The sequence below is a fragment of the Festucalex cinctus genome, chromosome 6, assembly GCF_051991245.1.
Source record: "Festucalex cinctus isolate MCC-2025b chromosome 6, RoL_Fcin_1.0, whole genome shotgun sequence".
Lineage (NCBI taxonomy): Eukaryota > Metazoa > Chordata > Actinopteri > Syngnathiformes > Syngnathidae > Festucalex > Festucalex cinctus.
In genome coordinates, this window is record NC_135416.1 from 6,582,944 (window position 1) to 6,605,467 (window position 22,524).

Genomic DNA, 22,524 nt, shown 5'->3' on the forward strand with positions numbered 1-22,524 from the left:
AATTGTCGGGACAGATTATCGCGGTGATGAGTTTATTTGCGCAGTGTGATTAAAGTCCCCAAACGCTTGCAGTCATCTGGAGGAGGATCTTGACAGCCGTTTGTTTAACGATTCATTTATATGCAATCCCATCTACACGGTGTGCACAGAAATAGCAAAGGAAGTCGTATAAATACTAAGATGGGGCTGGCGGTAAAAAGGCATTTCGTCATGCATAATGAGAGCCTCGGAGGGGGGCTGAATGTGATCGTTGTCCTTTGTAGGGAATACTTGGAAAAAATGTTTAACCCAAGACGTTTTTATTTAAGTAATAAGTCTTATATCAGTAATATCAGTATCAATGTCAATTTTATTTTGATGCCACTATTCAAGCCTAAACTCGATGTGCTCAGTGTAATATAATTTTATCTTTTAGACCTATTTTTTTAATACTCTTCAGCAGTTTTTGTTATATTTCTTAATTGTCAATATTAGTTTTCTTCATGTTGGATATCATGCAAAACAATGGCAAGCAGTTCGGGGCCCAGGAGATACAGCAAGAAAAAAATATTTCATTGAAAAATAATACGATATGTGTATTACAATACAACATAATACAATATTTAAAATGATGCAAGCAAGAATAAAAAAAAATAATCTACCCAATGCAATAATAAAATAATATGTTTTAAATAATAAGAAAGTGGTGCTTTATCAGTTAATTCAGTTAATTTAAAAAGAAGGTGATATATATATATATATATATATATATATATATATATATATATATATATATATATATATTATAACATGTGCTGCAACACAATTTGAAACGATCTTAATGTTTTTATTTATGGCATTGCTGTATTTATTTATTTATTTATTTATTTATTTTTGTTTCAATAAAATGCAATAAAAATAATAAAACTGGGCCAAAACAACAACAAAAGGCCATGGTAATGTTTGGGCACATTAAAAAAAAAAAAAAAAAAAGTACAATAAAATTATTGCTAATTTAGCTAGCATGGATAGCTAATTTAGTTATTATTATTAATACTTAAAAATGCATATGACTTATTGCGGAAAATCTCGTCCATCTGGTATGCGTGTGTTAGGCATAAAGTGCTCAACCTTTCCTGTGTTGTGTGTTGCCTCTGTTGAGTGTTTAACAGCGCTGTTGGTCTGAGCGCCTGCAGGGTCATGTGTCTGTCTTCGCCTCCTACTTAAAGCACAGGAATGCGTGTCCATTTCCTAATGCAGGTGCACCGCACACATGTTTCATTTGCATTTACTTGATCAAGGCTCTTTGCTACGGTTTCATTTCCCAGATCATCATGTGATTTAAACACTTTAAATGGGGCGGGGGGGCGCTTTGACCTTTATTGGCACGCGCCGGCCGGGCGGCCACTTATGGCGCTCGGCTTGATCAGGGGGCGCGCAGGCTGCGACGCACATCAATCGTAAACCCCAAATCAATGTTTAATGAAGGCATGCATTTAAATGAGCAAGTTTAATCTATGGCTCGTGAATAATTCACTGTGCTTTCCATAGCGTGCTCTGGCTCAAAACACCCGAGGTTGTCGCCAGGAACGAATATGGTGGAAAAAAAAATTGGGTTGAAAGTAGTGTTGTTCCGATACCGATACTGGTATCGTCAGAGGTGCCGATACTGCATTAAAACAGTGGTATCGGTATCGGTGACTACTCACTAGTAACATGCCGATACCATTAATTCCAACACTAATATAGGATTTTGGATGCAGCATCTTGTGTCTTGCTGGTGCACGACATTCACTGATATGTGACATGTTCACTGCATGCTGATCTAAGATATTCTATTGGCCCTTGAAAGCTCTGAACCAATGGCAGGACAGCTTTTTCATGTTGAGGAAAAAAAACCTTTAGTATCGGTTAGTGTTGTTCCGATACCGTTTTTTGGCTCCCGATACCGATACCGATACTCAGCTTTTCAGTATTGGCCGATACCGATACCATACCGATACTTAAGGGTTTTTTTCCTCAACATGAAAAAGCTGTCCTGCCATTGGTTTAGCGCATTCAAGGGCCAATAGAATATCTTAGATTGGCATGCAGTGAACAAGTCACATACCATTGAATGTCGTGCACCAGCAAGACACAAGATACTGCATCCACAATCCTATATTAGCGTTGGAATTAATGGTATCGGCATGTTACTTGTAAGTAGTCACCGATACCGATACCACTGTTTTAATGCAGTATCGGCACCTCTGCCGATACCAGTATCTGTATCGAAACACTAGTATCGGTATCGGCCGATACTGCAAAGCTGGGTATCGGTATCGGTATCGGAAGCCAAAAAACGGTATCGGAACAACACTAGTTGAAAGCTGAAAGTTCAGCGAGTTATTTCGATAAAATGATCTGGAGTGAGCGTCACAGTGGTTGAATGGTTAATCACCTGTTCGGTTCTGAGGTAGAGCTTTGGTAATGCCAATGGGTCACAAATCAGGTGGAAATACCTTGGAATACAAATTGAAAAAATGATCTCTTATTGCATTTTTTTTTTTGTGTAAATCCAATCCAAATATTTTCAGTCTGCATCAAACACCAAATGAATTGAATTAGAACCAGGCTACATATGTAAAAACAAAACAAAAAAAAACATCCAGATCGAGTCATTCAGTTGTAGTGAGCCGTATGATGAAGGCTTCAGGTTCCCTCACCTTGATTGCAGGTCTTCCCCGTGAATCCCGGGTGACATTTGCACTTGTTGGGCCCCACGCAGTCTCCGTGCTTGCAGCCCGACTGGCAAAGTGCTGAGTGGAAATTCAAGAGAGGAAGAGGACGTTTCATTTCGCCACTTCATCACGCAGGCTTTTAAAAACGTGACACTTAGTAGCAGTAAAATAGCAGTATGGCGCAATTATGGAGGACAAGACTTAATCCTATAAGCTAGTTTATGGTGGTTTGATGGCCCTTTAGGGGTACAATGCTTAATTCTATTGACACGTTTACAGCTTAGGAACATAGCGCTTTAATTTATGACACCATCTGTCATGAAAATAGGAGACCATCCAGCATAAGGGAAGTGCTTTAATGTGGACTCTTTCGCAGTTTCGGTGTGTCGACGGATGTCTGACCATTTTGAAAAGAATGAATGAGGAATTTCAAACTGAGTTCACACGGTTCATTTTGGGTTAAACAATCAATCCATTTATTATCACAGCATTTTTTTCGATAGGAGTTGAGAATGAAATGTTCTGAACTTCTGTTTCTTAAAGATCAATTAATTGATTATAACGCCAGTTAAATGTATTGTCAATTGCAATTATTTCAGCAAGCGAAGCCTTTGATTCCTGATGTTTACACTGCTACGTTTCAAGACAATCAACTCAGGAGGCTTAATTAGAACTGTGGCGGGAGAGTGTAGCCTACTGCGTATGCTTGGCTAATATCAATTACTTTTCTTTTTTTTAACTGCTTGAGGACACACTGTTTATCTATATAGTATATATTTCAGTTACAAAATTCATAGCTAGCTACTATCCAAATGTTTGACCTCGAAGCTAGCCTCGTTAGCTTAGTTGGCCAAGACTGCTAGCGCCACAGCAGTGAGAAACATGCGCCTGAAATTTGATGGATTCTACAAGCTAATGCTAGTTTTATCTAGAATGTGCATTTATGTGGATTTCAGAGGGAGGAAAAAAAAAAACAATTCTTTCAAACTCGCCAATAAACATGCGCCATTTGTGTGGATAATTAATAATAATAATTGTCATTTAAGGAAGATATTTTTTTTTATTACATTTGAATATGAATAATAATGCATTTGATAATTCAATAAATCAATTTAATAAATTATTCATTCTTAATTTAATTAATTAAAATGTTATTTTAATCAAAATTATTTCCCTGCCTACTGCCTGAAGCCAGCTGGGATAGGCTCCAACACCCCCACCACGACCCTTGTGAGGAATAAGCGGTTAACAAAATAGATGGATTGATGAATTTAATAACGTAAATTATTTTAATGTTTTTTTTGTTTGTTTTTTAATTAAAGTACACTTTTCGCTGTCTTTTTTTTTTTGGTCTCACTGACATTAGCTTAATTTCAGGCGGCGCGCGCTCTATGTCTCGTGAAATAATAACAAATTAGACTCGTATCACACTTTTCTTGATCAAAGGCGCAAATGAGCACCACTCTACTACAGGGCCACTTCTGAGTTTGGCATTGGTAACCATGACGACTAGGGGAGGAGCTGCAAAAGCAAGTGAGCAAACACCAAATGTGCGATTTGTATTTTCACTTGAGGATGCGGCACTTCATTACCCAGCAGCTTAATCACAGTTGTCAATTAGTGTTCCGATCCGCGTACAGTATGTAATGTGTGAGCGTGGACACAAACACAGATATGCATTTTGGGGGTGTGGCCTCCCAAACTCCACTGACTCATTTTTGCCGCGATTTTGCTCAAACACAAAGACCGTTGAATGTGCTCGAAATGTCCAATGGACCATCATGGTGCTGTTGGAAAGTCGCCTGGAACCAAGCGATTCGTTAACAGGTCAAACGAAAAGAACCTCAGTTGCCAAGTTAGCTCAATGGAGAGGAATGCTAAGCCAGATCAGAGGCGGCCATCAGCAGGGCCTCCAAGAGTATTTATATGTTTCGGAGCTGGCGGAGGGATCAGGGAGGCCATCAGCGTCGATCACGCATGGCGGGGGACTAAAAAAAAAAAAAAAAATTCTTCAGCAGCTGGAAGGCCAAACATAGCTGGTATGATCGACCTTCCGTTAACACCAACATCCAAGTGGTGACACACTTTCACCGTGCTGGAGGAATGTTTGCACATGATTTGGACACCTAACTATGGTAACATCCTGATTAGGTTCAGTGACCGCGCGATCGATACAGGCGCTAATTTTGGTTTTGAAGATGATCGTTCCTTCTATTTCCATTTCTAGATGACAGTAAATAATAGCGCAGCGCGGTCCAGTCGCGGTTAGCATTTCTGCTTTGCAGTTTTGAAGTTCAGGGTTCGAAACGCTGCTCCGGCATCACTGTGTGGGAGTTTCCAAAAACATTCATTTGAAGACTCTACGGTAAATCGTACAAAAGTGTCAATGTGAGTTTGAATGGTTGTCTGTGAGTGCCCTGAGAGTGACGGTCGTCCAAAGTCAGCTGGGATAGACTCCAGCTCACAAGTGAGGTCAAGTGATCCAGAAAATGGACGAATGGGAAATAACAGTGATAAATGGTGATGTCAACCATCTACTGGTATCACAACTTGCTTTTTTACACAACATATACAAAGATATTTGGACGTTCCCACTCAGAATCCAAAAAGCAAGCCAATGTATCTCACCTGTAACTAAATTGCATTGCAGACCAACATAAATATTTCATCATTGCTACTGCATATGACCATAACCATTCAGTGTCAGGCCAATCCAGGACTCTTCGGGACTTCCGCTCCAATTGGAGTCGAAGTGGCGAGGTGATCGGGGTGACTTTGGACCTATAAATAAAGATTCAGAGGATGTGCCCACCCCCCCACTTGTCTCAGCGATCATAGGACCAAGCAATATGTGGAGCTAACCTTGGAGCTGGCATCTTATCCCGACTAGCCTGTGAGTTAAGTCGAAGGGAGCTGCAAAACAAACAGCCAGACAGACAAGAACACAATTGCAGGCATTGAACGTGATGTGAGAGGTTTAGTGACTCTTTGAAAGCCGCAGTTCCACCAAACTGTTCAGTTCACTGTCATGGTCATTCGACTACATTTTCTTTCAAATTAACTCTGGTCGCGAATAATGCTGAAAGTAAATGTCATCTCTTTGTTGTAGCCAATTTGAGCACTTTCTTTTTTTTTAAACCAACAGACCAATTTTCAAATCAAGTCAAATATCAACCGCTATTGGCACCAATTGCAATGGAACTGTACCAAACTTGATGATACTTGACAAGCTGTAATCCAATGATTGTCTTAGCATAAATAATTACAATTCTTGATTAGAATTCCAAACTTTTTGAACTGAACTACTCGGTGGATATGTGACTTTTAGCCCCCTCAAATAAACAAAAATAAAGTTCTGGAGTCTCATGTGTTAGTTTGTTAGCAGCGCGAGTAGCAGGAATGCAAATGGGACCGGCCAAATTCATGCTTTCCAATTAAATGAACTTTGTCTTGATGTGACTTTGTCGACATTTTCATAGCAAGGACAATTTGTTAGAGCTCTCACCATGCAGTGCAAAGTCGATTTGGAAATTGTTATTGATGAATAATTATTCGCCTTTGAGGGTCCTCAACATTCTGGAAACATGACTAATTTACACGTTTTTTTTGTTTTTTTTTATTGTATGGATTCTAGGGGGTCTAGAACAGAACAAATCGGTTACCATATTAGTTTAAAGCGGCCATATTGGCCGAATTCCAGGACTCGTACTTTGCTAAAACTAAACTTGTACTGGGCAATTTGTCTAAATCAGGGGTGTCAAACATACGGCCCGCGGGCCGGATCAGGCCCGCAAAAGGGGTTTATGTGGCCCGCGAGACGATTTTGGAAAGTAAAAAATACATTTGTAATGTCGGACCAATTAATCAGCCAGCCACAATCAAAACATATAAATTTGTAATTTCACAAGCAGTCCTCAGATGAGCAAAGCAACGTCCTGGAATCACCCTGGATGTCATGATTTTACACACATATAAAAGTTACGGTTTGTTTAATTGTTATTATTTTTATTATTATTTTAAATCATAGACTGACATAAATGTGTTAAATCTGACCCAAATTCAATTACTGGTAACACAAATGGATATGACAAGGATTAACATACTTATAACGTCATTAACTCATTTGCTCCCCAAAATGTCTATTTTAAATATTAACAGTGTCCCAAAGACGTATTTATATGTTCTTTTTTGTTTTGTTTTTTTATGATAGAGCATACAGAAAGAAGGCTTTGATGCAGTCTCTGAGTTGAAGAGAATCGTTGAAGCAATGGTAGCTATTACAAAAATGGCCAGAAGGTGGCAGCAGAGTATAAGAGATCAACCAGGGCCATGTTGCAACAAGCTCTTTTTGCCAGAGTTTTCACCAGGAGTGTAAATAATGATGAAACTTGGCTATATTCTAATGCTTAATTGCTGCAAAACGGAAACAGATAGAAACATACTTTTTTTTTATCCTGATGAAAGAGACTAATCTTTCTTTTCTGTGGGCCTTGCAAAAATCAGTCAAAATCCAGTAAAGGGGATTGCTTCAGTGAAAATGGCGACAAGTGAATGAGTTAACTGCGCCACACAATGCATTCTGGGAACAATATATATGCAGAACAGGTCGATTTAACATGTCCAGAACACATACAGGCAAAGTCTTCCATTTGCATTCAAGTTTTTTTTTCTTTTATTACAGTTGAGCTCCGTAATTTGGCCCACAAATAGCGAAAATCTGCGTAGAATTTGACGGCAATTGTTTTTAAGTTATACTGAATACCATTATTTTACCAATGCGGCCCACTTGGTAATATATTTTCCTCCATGTGGCCGCTGAGCTAAGCTGAGTTTGACACCCCTGGTCTAAATGAATCCAAATCGGAAGCAGGTATCCGAAAAAGATGGATGGCGGTAAAAATGCTTTTGCCATGTGGATGGAAAATGGCGTTAATTAGTTTGATGATCGTTTCCGGAATTGTCCAAGAAAAAAAAAAGGGTGCAAGAAGGCCCGTTCCTTACCGCTTGCAGCTTCAGATGTTGTTGCAGATGTTTTGTGTTTGTGGTTTGTTTCATAACCCCTCTTCAGACTTGGCAATCCACCTTGAAATATTTTCTCTTTTGATAAATCAGTACTTTTGTACATGATGATATTTGTTTTGAACCGTTCATTGCCTGGGACCTTTCCACCATCGCTCTTTATTTGATAAATTCAAAGGGTCGCAAAAGTGAAACTAAAAATGCTGCTTTGTTCCACCAACTAATCTCTCTCTGCTCATTTGTTTTGTGTATCAGCTCATGAAGCAGACGCATTTTAAAGTGGAACCCGAGAAAAATGAAGCGATAAGAAGGCCGCCCACAGATCATCATGACAAAATGAAACTAAAATGGTATCGCTTTACCAGTTTTCTTTCTTTTTTTTCTTTTTTTTTTTAAATCGCCGCTTTCAAAGCTCAAGTGACCGAGTGGAAACATAATCTTTGTGTTTGTCCAAACAAAGCCACTCAAACAAAATCCTTGTCTCAATGGCTTTGGAGCCCACCGGGAAGCCAATACGTAGCCCGTCTGGGACGACAATTAATCTCATTCTACCGTATGAGGTTACGCCACAACAAGACGGGTCAATATTATTCATCGCTGTATTGATATTGGACCTGCTTGTGTTCTTTTTCTGTAACCACAACAATGCGTTGACATTAATGGATGGGACATGGTTGGAATGACCCATAATTGATTTTTTGCTACAACAACAAGATCATTTGACCAGCGGTATAATAATAAAAAAATTTAAAAAAAAAATAAAAAAATTGCCAATTTTGGCATGTGGTTTGGATTATTGCAAATAATGTGCCGCAGAACACATACGACGGCTATTTGGCCAACATTTCCCGAAAAAATATACAGTCGAACATTGTAATGTGCAAATCGTTCGCAGGTTTGGGGAATTTTCTAAAATGTTAAAAATAGGGGTATCAATATTACTGTGTTAATTTAAAGTTCTTTTAACACCACCATTTCTTTTTTAAATGTGCAATTAATGAGAGCCCTTACTTGGAAAATCTGTACTGGGGGAATTCCAGTAATAAAATTAATAATAATGCATATATTTGTGGAGTGTGAAGTCAGTCTCGTTGTATTTTACAATTTTAAAAATGTGCAGAATTTCACAAGTTATTTCATGTTAAGATTAGATACCTCTTGATATGCAAGAAAAATGCACTGAGCTGTCACGTCTTACAAATGCAATTATGCCATCTAGTGGCAGAAAAATGACCAACAGAAATCAATATCTGTTTGTTTTTTTTACAGTACATCTTTTTACCTACTTTTTACATAATTTTACCTAAATTTTATGAATTATTATGGAATTACTGTATCAATGATGAAAATTTGCAGCCATATTTCTATTAGTTTAACATTTATTTACTTTTGTGTTAAGAGTATGAAAATTTCGGGGAAAAAAACGTTATTGTACATTTAAGAACAGATATAAAATGTGCGATTATTTGTTTTAACTATTGAAATCACGCGATTTATTACGATTAAAATTTCTAATCGCCTGACAAAACCAAATCTACAATCCTCCATTACACATTCAAGAAAAATATAGAATGATTCCGACGTGCGTGACCGAAGTGATCTAACATTAATTTTGAGGTGTCGACTTGGAGAACTTGTCTTCATGATGGTTGTGGCTGAGCTACAGCTGATCACAGCTGACTTTGGACGAGAGGCGGGAAAAAATCTGGACTGGTCGCCACCTGATTATGGGTGAGAATTTGGACTTTTGAATTCACCTATGTGGAATGTGGAAGAAAACCCTCACAATCAGGGAGAACATCTCCATTATATCTTACAAGGAAATTTGTTTCCAAATACCAAAAAATCGGAAGTCGTTGATTAAGTTGAATCTTGGCGCTTCCACTGTGTTTATCACATGACGATTTCCTCTAGAATCTCATTCAAAAAAAGTTCCGCTGTGGTCAAAATGATCCCGACAGCAGCTGGTCGGAATAAGAAGCTCCAAGCGCAGCTTCCGGAGCGTCTGAACATTAAACACGGAGCTCAAACCTGCCAAAGAATTCGCGCAGCTCGTCTTCCTCAGTCTCCCGTGCGTTAAACCTCTAAAGCTCGCACCTTCTTTTGTGCTTTCATTCTTCTCTTAGGCCTTCTTTTCAGTTCATAGAAATAATCGGGGAAAAAAAGGTGATCCATTTTATCCTGGCAGAGGTGTTGCATGAAGCGAGTCGCTCGTCTAATCCCTCCCATCAGAGGTGGAGGTCGGCAGCGCCTGAAAGCAGCTCGTCATGTTCACACCGCCGTGATTACTCTCCTTTTTCTTTCCTCTTTCTTGGGCTTGCAAGGAATACGAATGCATTTCTGAATCAAATGGATGTCAGGCCACAGCCGCAATGACAAAACATATTTCATTTTAAAATGTTGGTTCGCTGAATTAAACCTTTTGGGAAACGTAAATAAACCAATAAAACAGCATTTTATAATAACTGTTTTTTGAGTGCATTTTGCCAACTTTTGACTCAAAAAACAGAATAATAACTCATTTATTTGTTAATTTTTAGTGCATTTGAATGGAGGACCAAAACTGCCAAAATTCAAAATAAATAAATGACTAAATAAATAAATGACTAAAAGTGGAAATAAAAAGGAATATAAAAAAATATAGTTCAAAAATTATATCCCAAAAAATAAATCACCTCAACTCGCGACTCGAGTTGCTAGACAACAAGTGAGAGCAGACAGTGGACACGATCGTCGTCCATTGCAAGCCGGTGAGACGTCCTCGTTCGCCGAGCTGCTCACTCGACCAATGACGGGCAGTTTGCGACGGCGGAGTCCGACCCAAGACACGCTTAGGACCGCCCCCTCATTTGAATAACATTTCGACTTGGCAGTAGGGCCCAAAACTGCCAAAATTCAAAATAAATAAATGACTAAATAAATAAATACATAAATAAATAAACTACTAAATAAATGACTAAATAAATAAATAAATGACTAAATAAATAGAGAAATAAATTACTAAATAAATAGATAAATACATGACTAATTAAATAGATAAATGACTAAATAAATAAATGACTAAATAAATAAATGACTAAATAAATGACTAAATAAATAGATAAATACATGACTAATTAAATAGATAAATGACTAAATAAATAAATAAATAAATGACTAAATAAATGACTAAATAAATAAATAAATAAATGACTAAATAAATACATAAATAACTAACTAAATAAATAGATAAATACATGACTAATTAAATAGATAAATGACTAAATAAATAAATCAATGACTAAATAAATACATAAATGACTAACAGTGAAAATAAAAACAGATTTGTTTCCATTTATATTATTTTTTTGGATATAATTTTTTACTTATATATTTTTATATTCATTTTTATGTTCACTTTTAGTCTTTTATTTATTTATTTAGTCATTTATTTATTTTGAATTTTGGCAGTTTTGCTCCTCCATACATTTTAGCATGGACTATAAAACTATGGATTCCAATAAAAAAAAAAAAAAAAAATCTATTTTAGTGGTCACATGATCAAAACTATTAACAGTAAATGTGGACTAGACATCCTCCAGAAAAACTATACAATTTTTTTAATAGTGTCTTAAGCTACGATGAAATATAATATTGCACACGCCGGCCAGTGGATTAAAGTGAAAGTTACCCTCATTTAATTTAACGACTGTTGCCTTTCATTGAACTCTTGTTGTTGGATGAGCTCGATAAGTAACACATGCGACTCCGGGAACAGCACGGAGGGTCACACGCTGCTGCTTGTGTTTGGTTCGTCATCTTGATGCATGCGTTGTCAATTCTTCAATAATGACATAAAGTATACCGATTCCATAGGGTAGATGTAAGGATTAGTAATAATATAGCAGCATGCTTTTTCGCAACACATTCTCATGAGAAATGAGTAGACAACAACAACAACAACACACAAACTAATACGATGTTATCTCGGAGAGCTTTCCTACAAATTCTCACGAGAAAGCGCTGTTCTATGCCAAACGTGAAGAAAGGGGGACAATATCACGCTTTGTTTTGGGTTCAGGGTGAGGATTAAAAAGGCAGATTTGTCTTGGAAGGACCTTAAATTAATCTGGACTGAAAGAAAAGACCAAAGAATGTTAAAACATGGCTGGGGCCAGGATGAGTTCACTCTTTTCTCGCCGGAAAGCTCCGAGCCAGAGGATGGCCCGCCGCCATAAATTCATCAAGGAGCCCAGCTCGGACTACAAACAGCAGCGTGTGACATCTTTTGTACATCCATGTACACAAAAAATAAACTCAACACAAATAATGGACTGGATTAAAACAACAACAAACATGCAGAGCTCTGAACCCTTTAAGCCTTTTCTCACCACAGGAAGTGAGCATTTTTCCACCACTTTTAGACAGTGTACCCCATCTATGCTAAGATAAGTGAAGTAGTTAGCTAGCCAACTAAGGAACCATTCATTTCCTGTAGTAGAAAAGACTTACGAGTTGAGCAGAGCACTCGACAAGCGAAGCAGCGGCACTGTAGGCTATATAGAGTTCATTAGCATGTTAGCATTACAAGAATTGAATGCACTTCTGCCAGTCATTTCTTTACATCAGTGTTTTGGGTTGAGTAATGGTGTGATGATGATGATGATGATGATGATCAAGCTGTCAGTTACTATGCAGTTGCTATGCAGTTGCTATGGTCCTTTAATTGGCATTCTTAGGTGACTTGTATTTAGGTGCTGCATTTGTGACACTTTTTTCATCATATAAGTCTTTATTCTGTCATAGAATTGTGCATTGCCCAAGTGTCACTTTTGACGTTTTTTTTTTTTTTGTTTTTTGTTTTTTAGTTATTGTATTTTTCTTTTCTGTTTTTCTGCATATTTTTCTGTCTTTAAAAAAAATTCTGAAAAACAGGGGAATTATTCAGAAAAAGAAGAGGACGGAAAAAAATATTCAGAAAAACAGTGGGAATAATTATTTAAAAAAAATAAAAATTTAGTAATTTGTTTATTTATTTATTTTTGCCTCTGAACTCCTCGTGACTTGTTGCAGACTCGCAAATGGCGGACTTTTCCCCACATACCTCCAACGTACCTTCAACTGTATCACTTGCTGGCTCATTTAAGGTAAGTACAAATATGTCAATCGATCAGCATGATTTTGGTAAACCAACAGTTAAATTTTATATGGAAGCGTATTGCATGCGGGGAAAGTGCCTGCCAACAAGTTATTTGGAGTTCTGAGGTAAAGAAAAAAAATTACTCCAAAAAACAACAGCTGGTGCTCCATTTTTCTGAATGATTTTTTTCCCTTCGTTTTGTTTAAAATTATTTTTTTTCCACTGTTTTTCTGAATATTTTTTTTCTGTTATTCTGAGTAATTTTCCCTCCTGTTTTTTTTTCTGAATAGTCCCCCCCCACTTTCCATTTTTCAGAATATTTTTTATGACAGAAAGAAATGCAGTAAAACAGGGAAAAAAAATGTTCAGAAAAACAGAAAATTAAAAAATAAATAAATAAATACACACATAAAAATTCCCCCCCAAAAATTAGTTTTTCTTTCCCAAGTGAATGCAATACGCTTCCGTAGTTTCCCAACTCGTGTGTCTTTTATCTGTAAAAAGTGTATTTTTGCCCCCTCTAGCGACAGCCAACAGTGGAAAAGCGGCGTTTTTTTCCATTAAAAAAATAAAAAATAAAACACCACTGAGCATGTGCATGCTTCTACAAGCCCTTTATCTACAGTAATAATGCGAAAGCCACCTCATGTTTCATTCATAGCACCTTTTGTTTTCTTTTTTTTTAACCACCCAGCTCGACACCTCACCAGCCCACCCCCTCCTCCTCCTCCTCCTCCTCCTCCAATCATGTCAACAGCAGGCATGATCGCGGCACTCACGCTGGCAGTGACCCCAAGATCGGCGCGTCCATCCCCAGCAGCAGTCCACTCTGGCGCCGTAACGGCACAGCCCGTTGGACGACGCCATCTGCCGCGGCCACCTGTAAAACCAGGCCACATGATGAGCTCGCCGCCAATTAAGATGTCCGAGGTTCTGGCGGGGGTTGTTTATGCTTTTATTCCATTAGGCAGATGCTCGTGGTACTTTGGGTTTGGGTGTTATTGAAGCGGAGAAAGTTAGTTTACATGTGAAGCATGGGGAAAGAAAGATTATGTTTAAGAGAAAATATTACCATTATTGGTATACCACTTTTTTTTCCAGACTGATACCTCGAGTACTTTTGACGTATAAAATTTTATATCACAATGACAAAAAAAAAGAAAAAAAAAAAAGAACATTTCTTTCTGACGCAGATGTTGATGATTAGCCAATGTGTTTAAATGTGCAGTATAGCGCCAACTACTGCCGAGGAGGACTTAATGTTAGATATTTATTTTTTTGCCGCAAAGGGGAAGTCAACCCCAAAATGTTCTTTACAATAATGTATTCTATTTGCATCCATCTGAGCGGACGGCCATTTTAGCCACTTACTGTCGAGTGAAGATGACATCACACTTGCTCAGGGCTCAGGTAACGACCAATCACGGCTCACCTATTTTCTGAAGCTGAGCCGTGATTGGTTTGTCCACGATGATCTGATGTCTTAAAGGGACTCATTGAACAATTTTCAGCAGTGAAAAGTTAATATTTTGTCCAGAATGAATTTGATAACTTCATTATTTTTCATCTACAATTTATACCTTCTGCGATTGGCTGGTGACCAGTCCAGGGTGTACCCCGCCTCCTGCCCATAGCCAGCTGAGATAGGCTCCAGCACCCCCCCGCAACCCTTGTGAGGAATAAGCGGTCAAGAAAATGGATGGATGGATGGATGGAATTTATACCTTTAAAAAGTAATTTTTCTACTTGCTGTCGCCCGATGATGACATCACCTGTGCTGGAAGTAGGTAATGGCCAATCATGGCTCACCTCTTTTCTGGGTCTAGTCAGTAAACTGAGCCATGATTGGCCGTTACCTACTTCCTCAGCACAGGTGATGTCATCATCAGTCGAAAGCAAGTAGAAAAAATACTTTTTAAAGGTACTAATTGTACATGAAAAATAACGACGTTACTACATTAATTATAGACAAAATGTTAACTTTTTACTGCAGAAAATGGCTCAATGAGTCAAGTATCCCTTCAAAATAAAGCTGGTACTGGCCCACCTGATAAACGATGACAAAAGCATGTTGGGTTTAAGGTTGCACTGTCAGATAGTTTAGCTTTTACTCTTTATTTCCTTAAAAGAAAAATCCTAATTAATCCTGAAGCTGAAAATAAATCGAGGGATGTCGTAAATAGTTGTAAGATCGCAAGACTGCCTCTTTGCAGCACACATTCCATTCTTTTATGATTATTAGCCACTTTAACCATATTTTACTGATTAGCCAGGAAAGAGCCACGTGCAGGTAAACAATTTTGTCAGTGATGTCAAGCCACTGTTATGCAGTATCGCAGGACATGCTGATGTCTGAGTTTAAGAAGCATCTTTATTTTTTATTTTTGGAGGTTTCACCACATGATGCAAAACCATACAGCTTGTCACATAGCACTTGGCGGGCTACCGCTAATCCACCACCAGGTCGTCTTTATATAGCTCCGCAAGACAAAAGCCGCTTTGTTTGTGCCTCGCAGCCAAGTGCGACTGTCACTCAGCATTCAGGAGGCCTGTTAGTGCCTTCATGGCGACATGATGAAATGCTAATGAGAGCCTCCCAAAGTATGCCCGGCTGCCAATCACGTCGCTCAGGTGAAAAAAAAAAAAAAAAGTAGGATGAAAAGTGGCGGCGACGGGGATTTGACGATACGACCCCATTAATGACAAACAATCCTCCAAATGCCTCCTTAAATCTCTTGAGACTTCAACTGAGCATCTAAAAAGGATTAATTACACACTCTAAAAAAGATGTGTCAAAAAAAAAAAAAAACACACACAAAATAACCCCAAAATTGGGTTGCTTTGTGGGTTAGTAATTAATTAATTAATTTATTGGGTTAAATTGAAAAAGTTGGGTCAGTTCATTTTTTTTTTTGGGCCCAAATTATTTGGGTTATTCAATTTAACCAAAAAAAAAGTTGGGTCAAATGAATAACCAATCAAATAAATAAATAAATACATAAATAAATAAATACATAAATAATCAACAAATTGGGTTGCTTTGTGGGTTATTATTTAATTTGCTGCAAAATTTTGGATTAAATAACTCAAAAAGTTGGGTCAGTTTTTGTTTTTGTTTTTTTTTAAACCAAATTCAGTTGGTTTATTTAATTAACCCAAAAAGTTGGGGCAAAAAGATAACCCACAAAACAAGCCCCCACCCACCTCAAGAAAATCGGTGGCTTTGTGGATTAATTTTTTAACTAATTGAAGTCAATAATTTTGTTCATTTAATTTGTTAAATAATTCAAAAAAATTTGGGTGAGTCGATTTTTGACCTAATTGGGGTTATTTTTGACCCAACCATGTTTAGAGTGCACAAGTGCATTTGGCCAACACCAACGGTGCCGTAGGGGCTTATTTTTTATTTTATTTTTTCATTTCATTATACTTTGTAATGGGATGGAGTGGAAAAAAAAGAGGGGGCTGATCATGTTGCTGGGTTTTTAACATTTCACTGTATCCTTCCTTCCTTCCTCTCTTTAGTTTTTCCTCTGGTCCATTGAGATCTCCTTAATCTGTTGGGATTTAGAGGTTTCTGGGATTGCCATAATGTAGGTGGCAGACGGTGTTTAGTTGGTGCTGGATTTCACTTATATTCATCTTTCTTTCCTTTGACCTTTCCTCTGGTCTCCTGACCTTCAGAACTTCACGACTCTTGCGAAACTCTGAAGTATCTGGTTAAAGTGAAGAGTAATGGGATTTTTATTAGGTTTTAGGTGAACTAATGATTACAAATTTACACAAATTCACATGCACGCACACAAATGCGCACATACGCACACAAAAAAGAGAGAGCAATGATGATAAAATGTTGAATCAGTAAGATGAACAATTCTGAGCTCTCTCAAAAAAAATAAAAAAATAAAAAATATTTCACTGTTTTCTCCCTTGTTTTTAGCCTTTTCATTAAGCTTCAGAGTCAAGACTTTTGGGGCCTCACATTGCTTCACGTTGCACAATGACTCGGCGCCCCGGAAAGCCCAAACGTGCCGTACACAGACAACAGCATCACCCGGCGGGAGTCAACTTGGTCGTCTTATTGTTGTTGCTGGGCTACGCTACAAGACAGGAAATCAGCTGTCACCACTGCCTGGGGTGGAATGAAAAGCGGCGCTTCTTTTTTTTTTTTTCTTTTGCGTACGTGCGTGCGCCCGAGCAAAATGATGTGGGCCGTGAAGGACCCTTCAGGGCCACGAGGATAAGCCTGTTAGGAGCGCTCTCCAAAAGGCAATAAGCGAGGGGAGAGCAGGTAATAAAAGGCTCCCCAAACCACCCCCACCCCCACACACACTCAGGAGGTGGGGATGTACTCTCAATGAATTCATATCAGACCTGAGCCATAAAGAAGGGCAAATTATGAGAATGGCGACAAACCACTCCATCATCCGCCGTGTTAATACCGTACAATATGGCCGCGTACATGAATGATCATTACACTCACACGCCGTGGCCCATGCAAGAAATCCGTCAGTGCTATTACGCCGCCGGTAAGATGTGTCGTAAATAATATGGCAGACAGAAATTAATTACAATGCGTCCTAATCTGTTCTCTCGCTTCCACATAATATTTACATTTTTAACTCATTTGCTCCCAATAACGTGTAAATACGTTTTTTTTTTCATGTTCTATGTGTCCCAAAGACGTATTTATACGTTATTTTGGTGTGTTTTTTTATGCTAGAGCAGGGGTGGCAAGATCCGGTCCTCGAGGGCCGCAGTCAGGCTGGTTTTGGATATTTCCCTTCTTCAACACAGCTGATTCATGATCAGCTCATCAGCAAGCTCTGCAGAAACCTGATAACGAGCCTGTTAATTGGAATCAGCTGCACTTCGAGTAGGGAAATCTGCAAAACCTGCAGGACACCGGCCCTCGAGGACCGCAGTTTGCCACCCCTGTGCTAGAGCATACAGAAGGCTTTGATGCAGCCTCTCAACTGCAAAGAACGGTTGCTTAATGGTAGTTATTACACAAACGGTCAGCAGGTGGCAGCAGAGCAAAGGAGATCAACCAGGGCCATGTAGAAAAAAAAGCTCAATTACTTTACAATTTTGAATAGATTTGTGAGAACTGATGAAACTTAGCTCTCTTCTAATGCTAATTGCTGCAAAACGGAAGCAGATAGAAAAATACTTTTTTTTCCTGATGAAAGAAGAGATTTCTTTCTTTTGATGAAGAAGAAGAAGAAGAAGAAGAAGAAGAAGAAGAAGAAGAAGAAGAAGAAGAAGAAAAATAAGCAGGTAGTATGGTGTAGTACTGGTTAGTGCGTTTGCCTCATGAACATACATCAACATCCTCATCCATATCTCCAGCTTTACAGAAGCAGATGGAGATCTCAGTCACGCGCATTCTTTAGGATGCGGCGCAGGCATCTTCCACGCCTGCGCCAACACTCTTCGTGTTGGAACATGAACGACGGCATCTGCACCGGATTATTGTTCTTGCTTCCCCATTGTACCACCTTGCATTCACAGACATCTTTTGTATGAAAAATATATATATACATAAATAAACTCTTGACACGCGCCAAAAAAAAGTGCATCTCTTTGTTGAATGTAGCAAAGATGTCATTAGTCCCTTTAGGGTAGAGCAACGACACATATTAATTCATTCTAGACATAAAAACATTTTTTGTACCATTTTTTAATAAGAAAAATAGCACTGCATAGTATTTATTATTATTATTATTATTATTATTATTATTATTAGTATTATTATTATTAGTATTAGTATTATTATCATTATTTAAAAAAAAAAAACATACAATAGTACCATGAATAGAATTTAAAAAGTTAAACCATTTGAGCATTAAGGGCAGCCCCTTCTGGTGTGTGCACCAGGGGGCAGTATAATATATGCATGTGTACACATGAAGAAGAGTCTCATAAATTAATCAGTAAGCTGCAGTAACATTAGTTCCAAAGGAGAAGCATACACCTCTGTCTGCATGTGTCTAAGAAGGTTATCACAGAGACACTGATTCTATTTTTTATTCCCGTCTGTTTGTTTTGCAAAAAAAAAAAAAAAAAAGTGTTTAGTTGAATACACAATTCTTTGTTTAATAGTTTTATAGTAAAACTCAACCAGAGGGGCAATAAACAGCTTGAAGCAAGCACACTTGACTTCTTTTTAAAAGTATTATTCAGTAGCTTCCAAAATACTGCTTGTTGTGGTGTACGCTGCCACAAAAACAAACAAACAAACACACAAACAAACAAACAAACAAACAAAAACAGGAGAAGAAGAAAAAAGAACAAAAAACATCTCGTATCTCGATGAACATACACTGTAAGTTGGATCACCCAGTCAAGGTACCACTGTAGTTAGTTTTCTATAATGTTCCCTGATTGGCTAAAATTGCATCACGGTTAGTGATTTATAGCGGGTGCTCACGTTTTGACATAACATGCTAAAAGTGCATTTTTACTGTATGTGAACTACAGCTGGAGTTACACTACATGGTTAGTTCAAATGACAGGTCAGCTTTTTTAAAATTTGATGTCATGCATCATCATGTCAGTGTAAAGATGAAAAAAAAAACACTGAATGGGATAGCTTCAGATTAAAATCCGGCATCATCCACATGTGGATGAAAATCTGATACATATCGGACATGTGCCAATGTGAGTTGAGTGCTATGTAAATGGACAAATCAGAAATACCTGCACTTTTTTTATTTTTTTTATTTTTTATTTTTTTTAAAGGGCTGTCTGCCGGTTTCACTCAGATTATTATTATTTTCACTCACTCACTCACTCACAGAAGCTTACATGTGTGAATGAGTGACTGAAAAAAAAAATCGGCCCCGTTTGCGACACGCCACCCCCCGCTCTGCGATTGGCTGGAGGGGTGTAAACACTTTCTTTCCACAGAAACGGCCCGCTGCTTACAAAACAAACACAAAATGGCAAAATACAGGATGGAGGTGTGGGGGTTTAGGACAAAATCACCCCCACACGTTATGAAAAGCCCATATCTATAAATTGAGAAGTAGTTTGTTTAAATCCTGTAGTTAAAAAGTGTATTTTCAAGAGTGAAACCGGCAGACAGCCCCTTTAAATAAGACATGTTCAAATTCGACATTGCTGTGGTGTTGACCTTTTTTTTTTTTTTTTTTTTTAATGAAGTCATGTTCAAATTCAGCATATGATCGTATTAAGATTTTCGGTTGAAAAGGGCAAAAATAAAATAAAAAAGCAACACGGAAGCAGAGGGCGGCGCTGAGCTCGGCTTCCCCGTTGCCATGGCGACTCGCCGAATCGGGGCTCCGTTGAGGCGGTCTATTAACTCTGGGAGTGAGTCCCGGTGAGACTACTCAGCGTTGATATAACTCACTGGAATCAGCTGGACTGGAACCGAAAACGCAGTTTCCTATCGGAGGGTATGTCAACTCGTTGTTCAGGGTTAATCTCACAGTTTGTTGAACCTCCTTTGTGAAATACAGCCCATATCAGCCATGAAAGATATCAGCCCAATTCACCAACCGATCTAAAAAAGTACACTAACAGCAATTGCTTTTTTTCCCCCCCACAAGGACCATTGACAGTCCGTTCGAAGCGACTTGGGAGATGCTAAAAACTTGTGGCGTCTAAAAACATGGTAATATTCAATCCTTAATAGTGTTACAAATGCGTAGGGTGGCTTAATTGGACAAGCAGCTGTTGTGAGGAATGGTGCGCCCGCAATGATGCAGAGGACGCAGCAGGGACGAATTTTACCGCCCATTACTGCACTATTACACAGGTGAGTGAGCAAGCCTATTAATTTGGACAAACATACGGGAGGGGATATGAAAATCCGAGTTGATTTTTGTCAAATCCTGGGCAAAATGAGCTGTTGCACTTGATGTTGATTTGCAGTTTTGTGCAATGAGTCAACGGACGTTTTTATGCAAGAGCGTCCTTTGCACCTAAAACGTTACAAGACTTTTTAGTGGAGAAGTACGTCTTTGTATTTGAGCATTTAATTATATTATGATACTCTTTTGTACATAGGTTCAGATAAAAAAAATAAAATAAAAAAAATAAATAATAATCATACATCTGGTTAGGATGGTTAGGGATGGACTGAGTTTGATGGTTTACTGTAGTTTGAAAAAGTCAAGGTCATAAAGGTGAGGGGACTTCTAAGGAGGGCAAAATATAATAAGCGATTTGTAAAGTTGAGGAAACAATTCGACTCATTGAAGTTAATTACCTCCAATTAACTTTTTTCCCCCCCTCCTTACCAACGAGCAGAGAGAGGAGGGTCGAGCAGTTAAGTATGGAGGAGGGAGTAAGCAAGACAAAAGAGAATGTGCACACATTTATGCCTTTTTACTCTTCCAATTAATGTGTATTGTCCTAATACAAAATAAAAAAAAATAAAAAAAATAAAAAAATTGTGTCACAGCGGGTACTAGTTAGTACCAAGGACAACAAGAGTAGCTCACGGATCTGTTCTAAAAAAAATAAAAATACAATAGCTCACAAGTGACAAGACACTGCAACATACCAAAATAAATAAATACATTAAAACAGAAGAATGTCAACATTTATAGATTTGATTTGTTCAATGTATAAAAAAAAAAAAAAAAAAAAAAAAAAAAATCAGTTTTATTTACTTAAGTATTTCAGTAAAGGTTGTTTTAGAGCTGTCATTTAAACACTGTGATGGCGCAAAATTTTGCTCACGGTTATCGTACCATCAGAATCTAATATCCACACAGCTGAACAATTGCAGACAGCAAGGGGTCAACCCAGGCAAACCAAATGCTATGTGACATTTAATCCCATTTATTTCTCATACTTGCACTGTTCAGAGTCACAGAGAGCTGCAGCATATCCAAGCTGGCTTTAGGAGAAAGTCTGACTAAACCCTGGAATGGTCGCCAGTCAGTCTGTGGCCACAGCGGCACAGTCAGGAGAGTCCGGCTTCCTTGCACATTTGGAAAAACATCCACGTTCGGGTTATCGAAGAAGACTCAACTCTAAAAGGCCCAGAAAGCCCGAATGGGAGTTTGAATGCTTGTTTGTGCCCTACGATCGGCCGACGACCAGTTCAGGGTGTATCACCTGACAGCTAGCATAGGCTCCAGCTCACCCGTAAACCTAATGAGGACAAGCGGTACAAAACAAATGGATGGTTGGATGTTTACTTCTGTGCTGTCATCGTTCCATGCAATTGTGGAGTTATTTCACAGTCATTTGTGTGATGCATTTGCTCTGCACAGTATAAGTCAGTCATGCACAAAGCAGTGGAATATGATTTTTTTGGATAAAAGAAAAAAAAGAGAAACTTCATTGGATAGCACACACATGTATTGTTAAATATATATTGTAATATAACCACTTCACTTATTGTTTTAGTTAATAACAACATGTAGATGTCTGGTGCATAAAAACTCTTATACAAGCATGCATCCTGACGCAAAGACTAAATGATTTTCATGATAGTTCAAAACACAATTTTAAAAAGCATGGTCAATTGTACATGCTATATAAAACTTATTATGGTAAATTATTATGATAAAAACATAAACAAAAAACAATGAAATGTCAGGTGAGATACAATTTATGCATTTCTCTTTGCCCATGAATAAAAATGCATGGAACTCAGCAGACAAAAAAAATTATATATTTAAGTGCAATACTTCTATGACCCATATT

General features: G+C 38.1%; 1 protein-coding gene across 4 annotated transcripts in view; it reads right to left on the reverse strand.

The window, feature by feature from the left end:
* The window catches only part of npnta (nephronectin a), a 49,667-nt gene that overhangs the window by 25,983 nt on the left and 1,160 nt on the right, over positions 1–22,524 (reverse strand). For 2 of the 4 annotated variants that reach the window (XM_077523968.1, XM_077523970.1), the window contains exons 2-4: positions 13,617–13,717; positions 5,562–5,612; positions 2,685–2,777 (exon numbers count right to left, since the gene is read on the reverse strand). In XM_077523968.1, the coding sequence (XP_077380094.1) occupies positions 2,685–2,777; positions 5,562–5,612; positions 13,617–13,717 (245 nt within the window). The remainder of the gene's footprint in view (positions 1–2,684; positions 2,778–5,561; positions 5,613–13,616; positions 13,718–22,524) is intronic. The other 2 variants (XM_077523969.1, XM_077523971.1) reach the window with 1 other exon arrangement.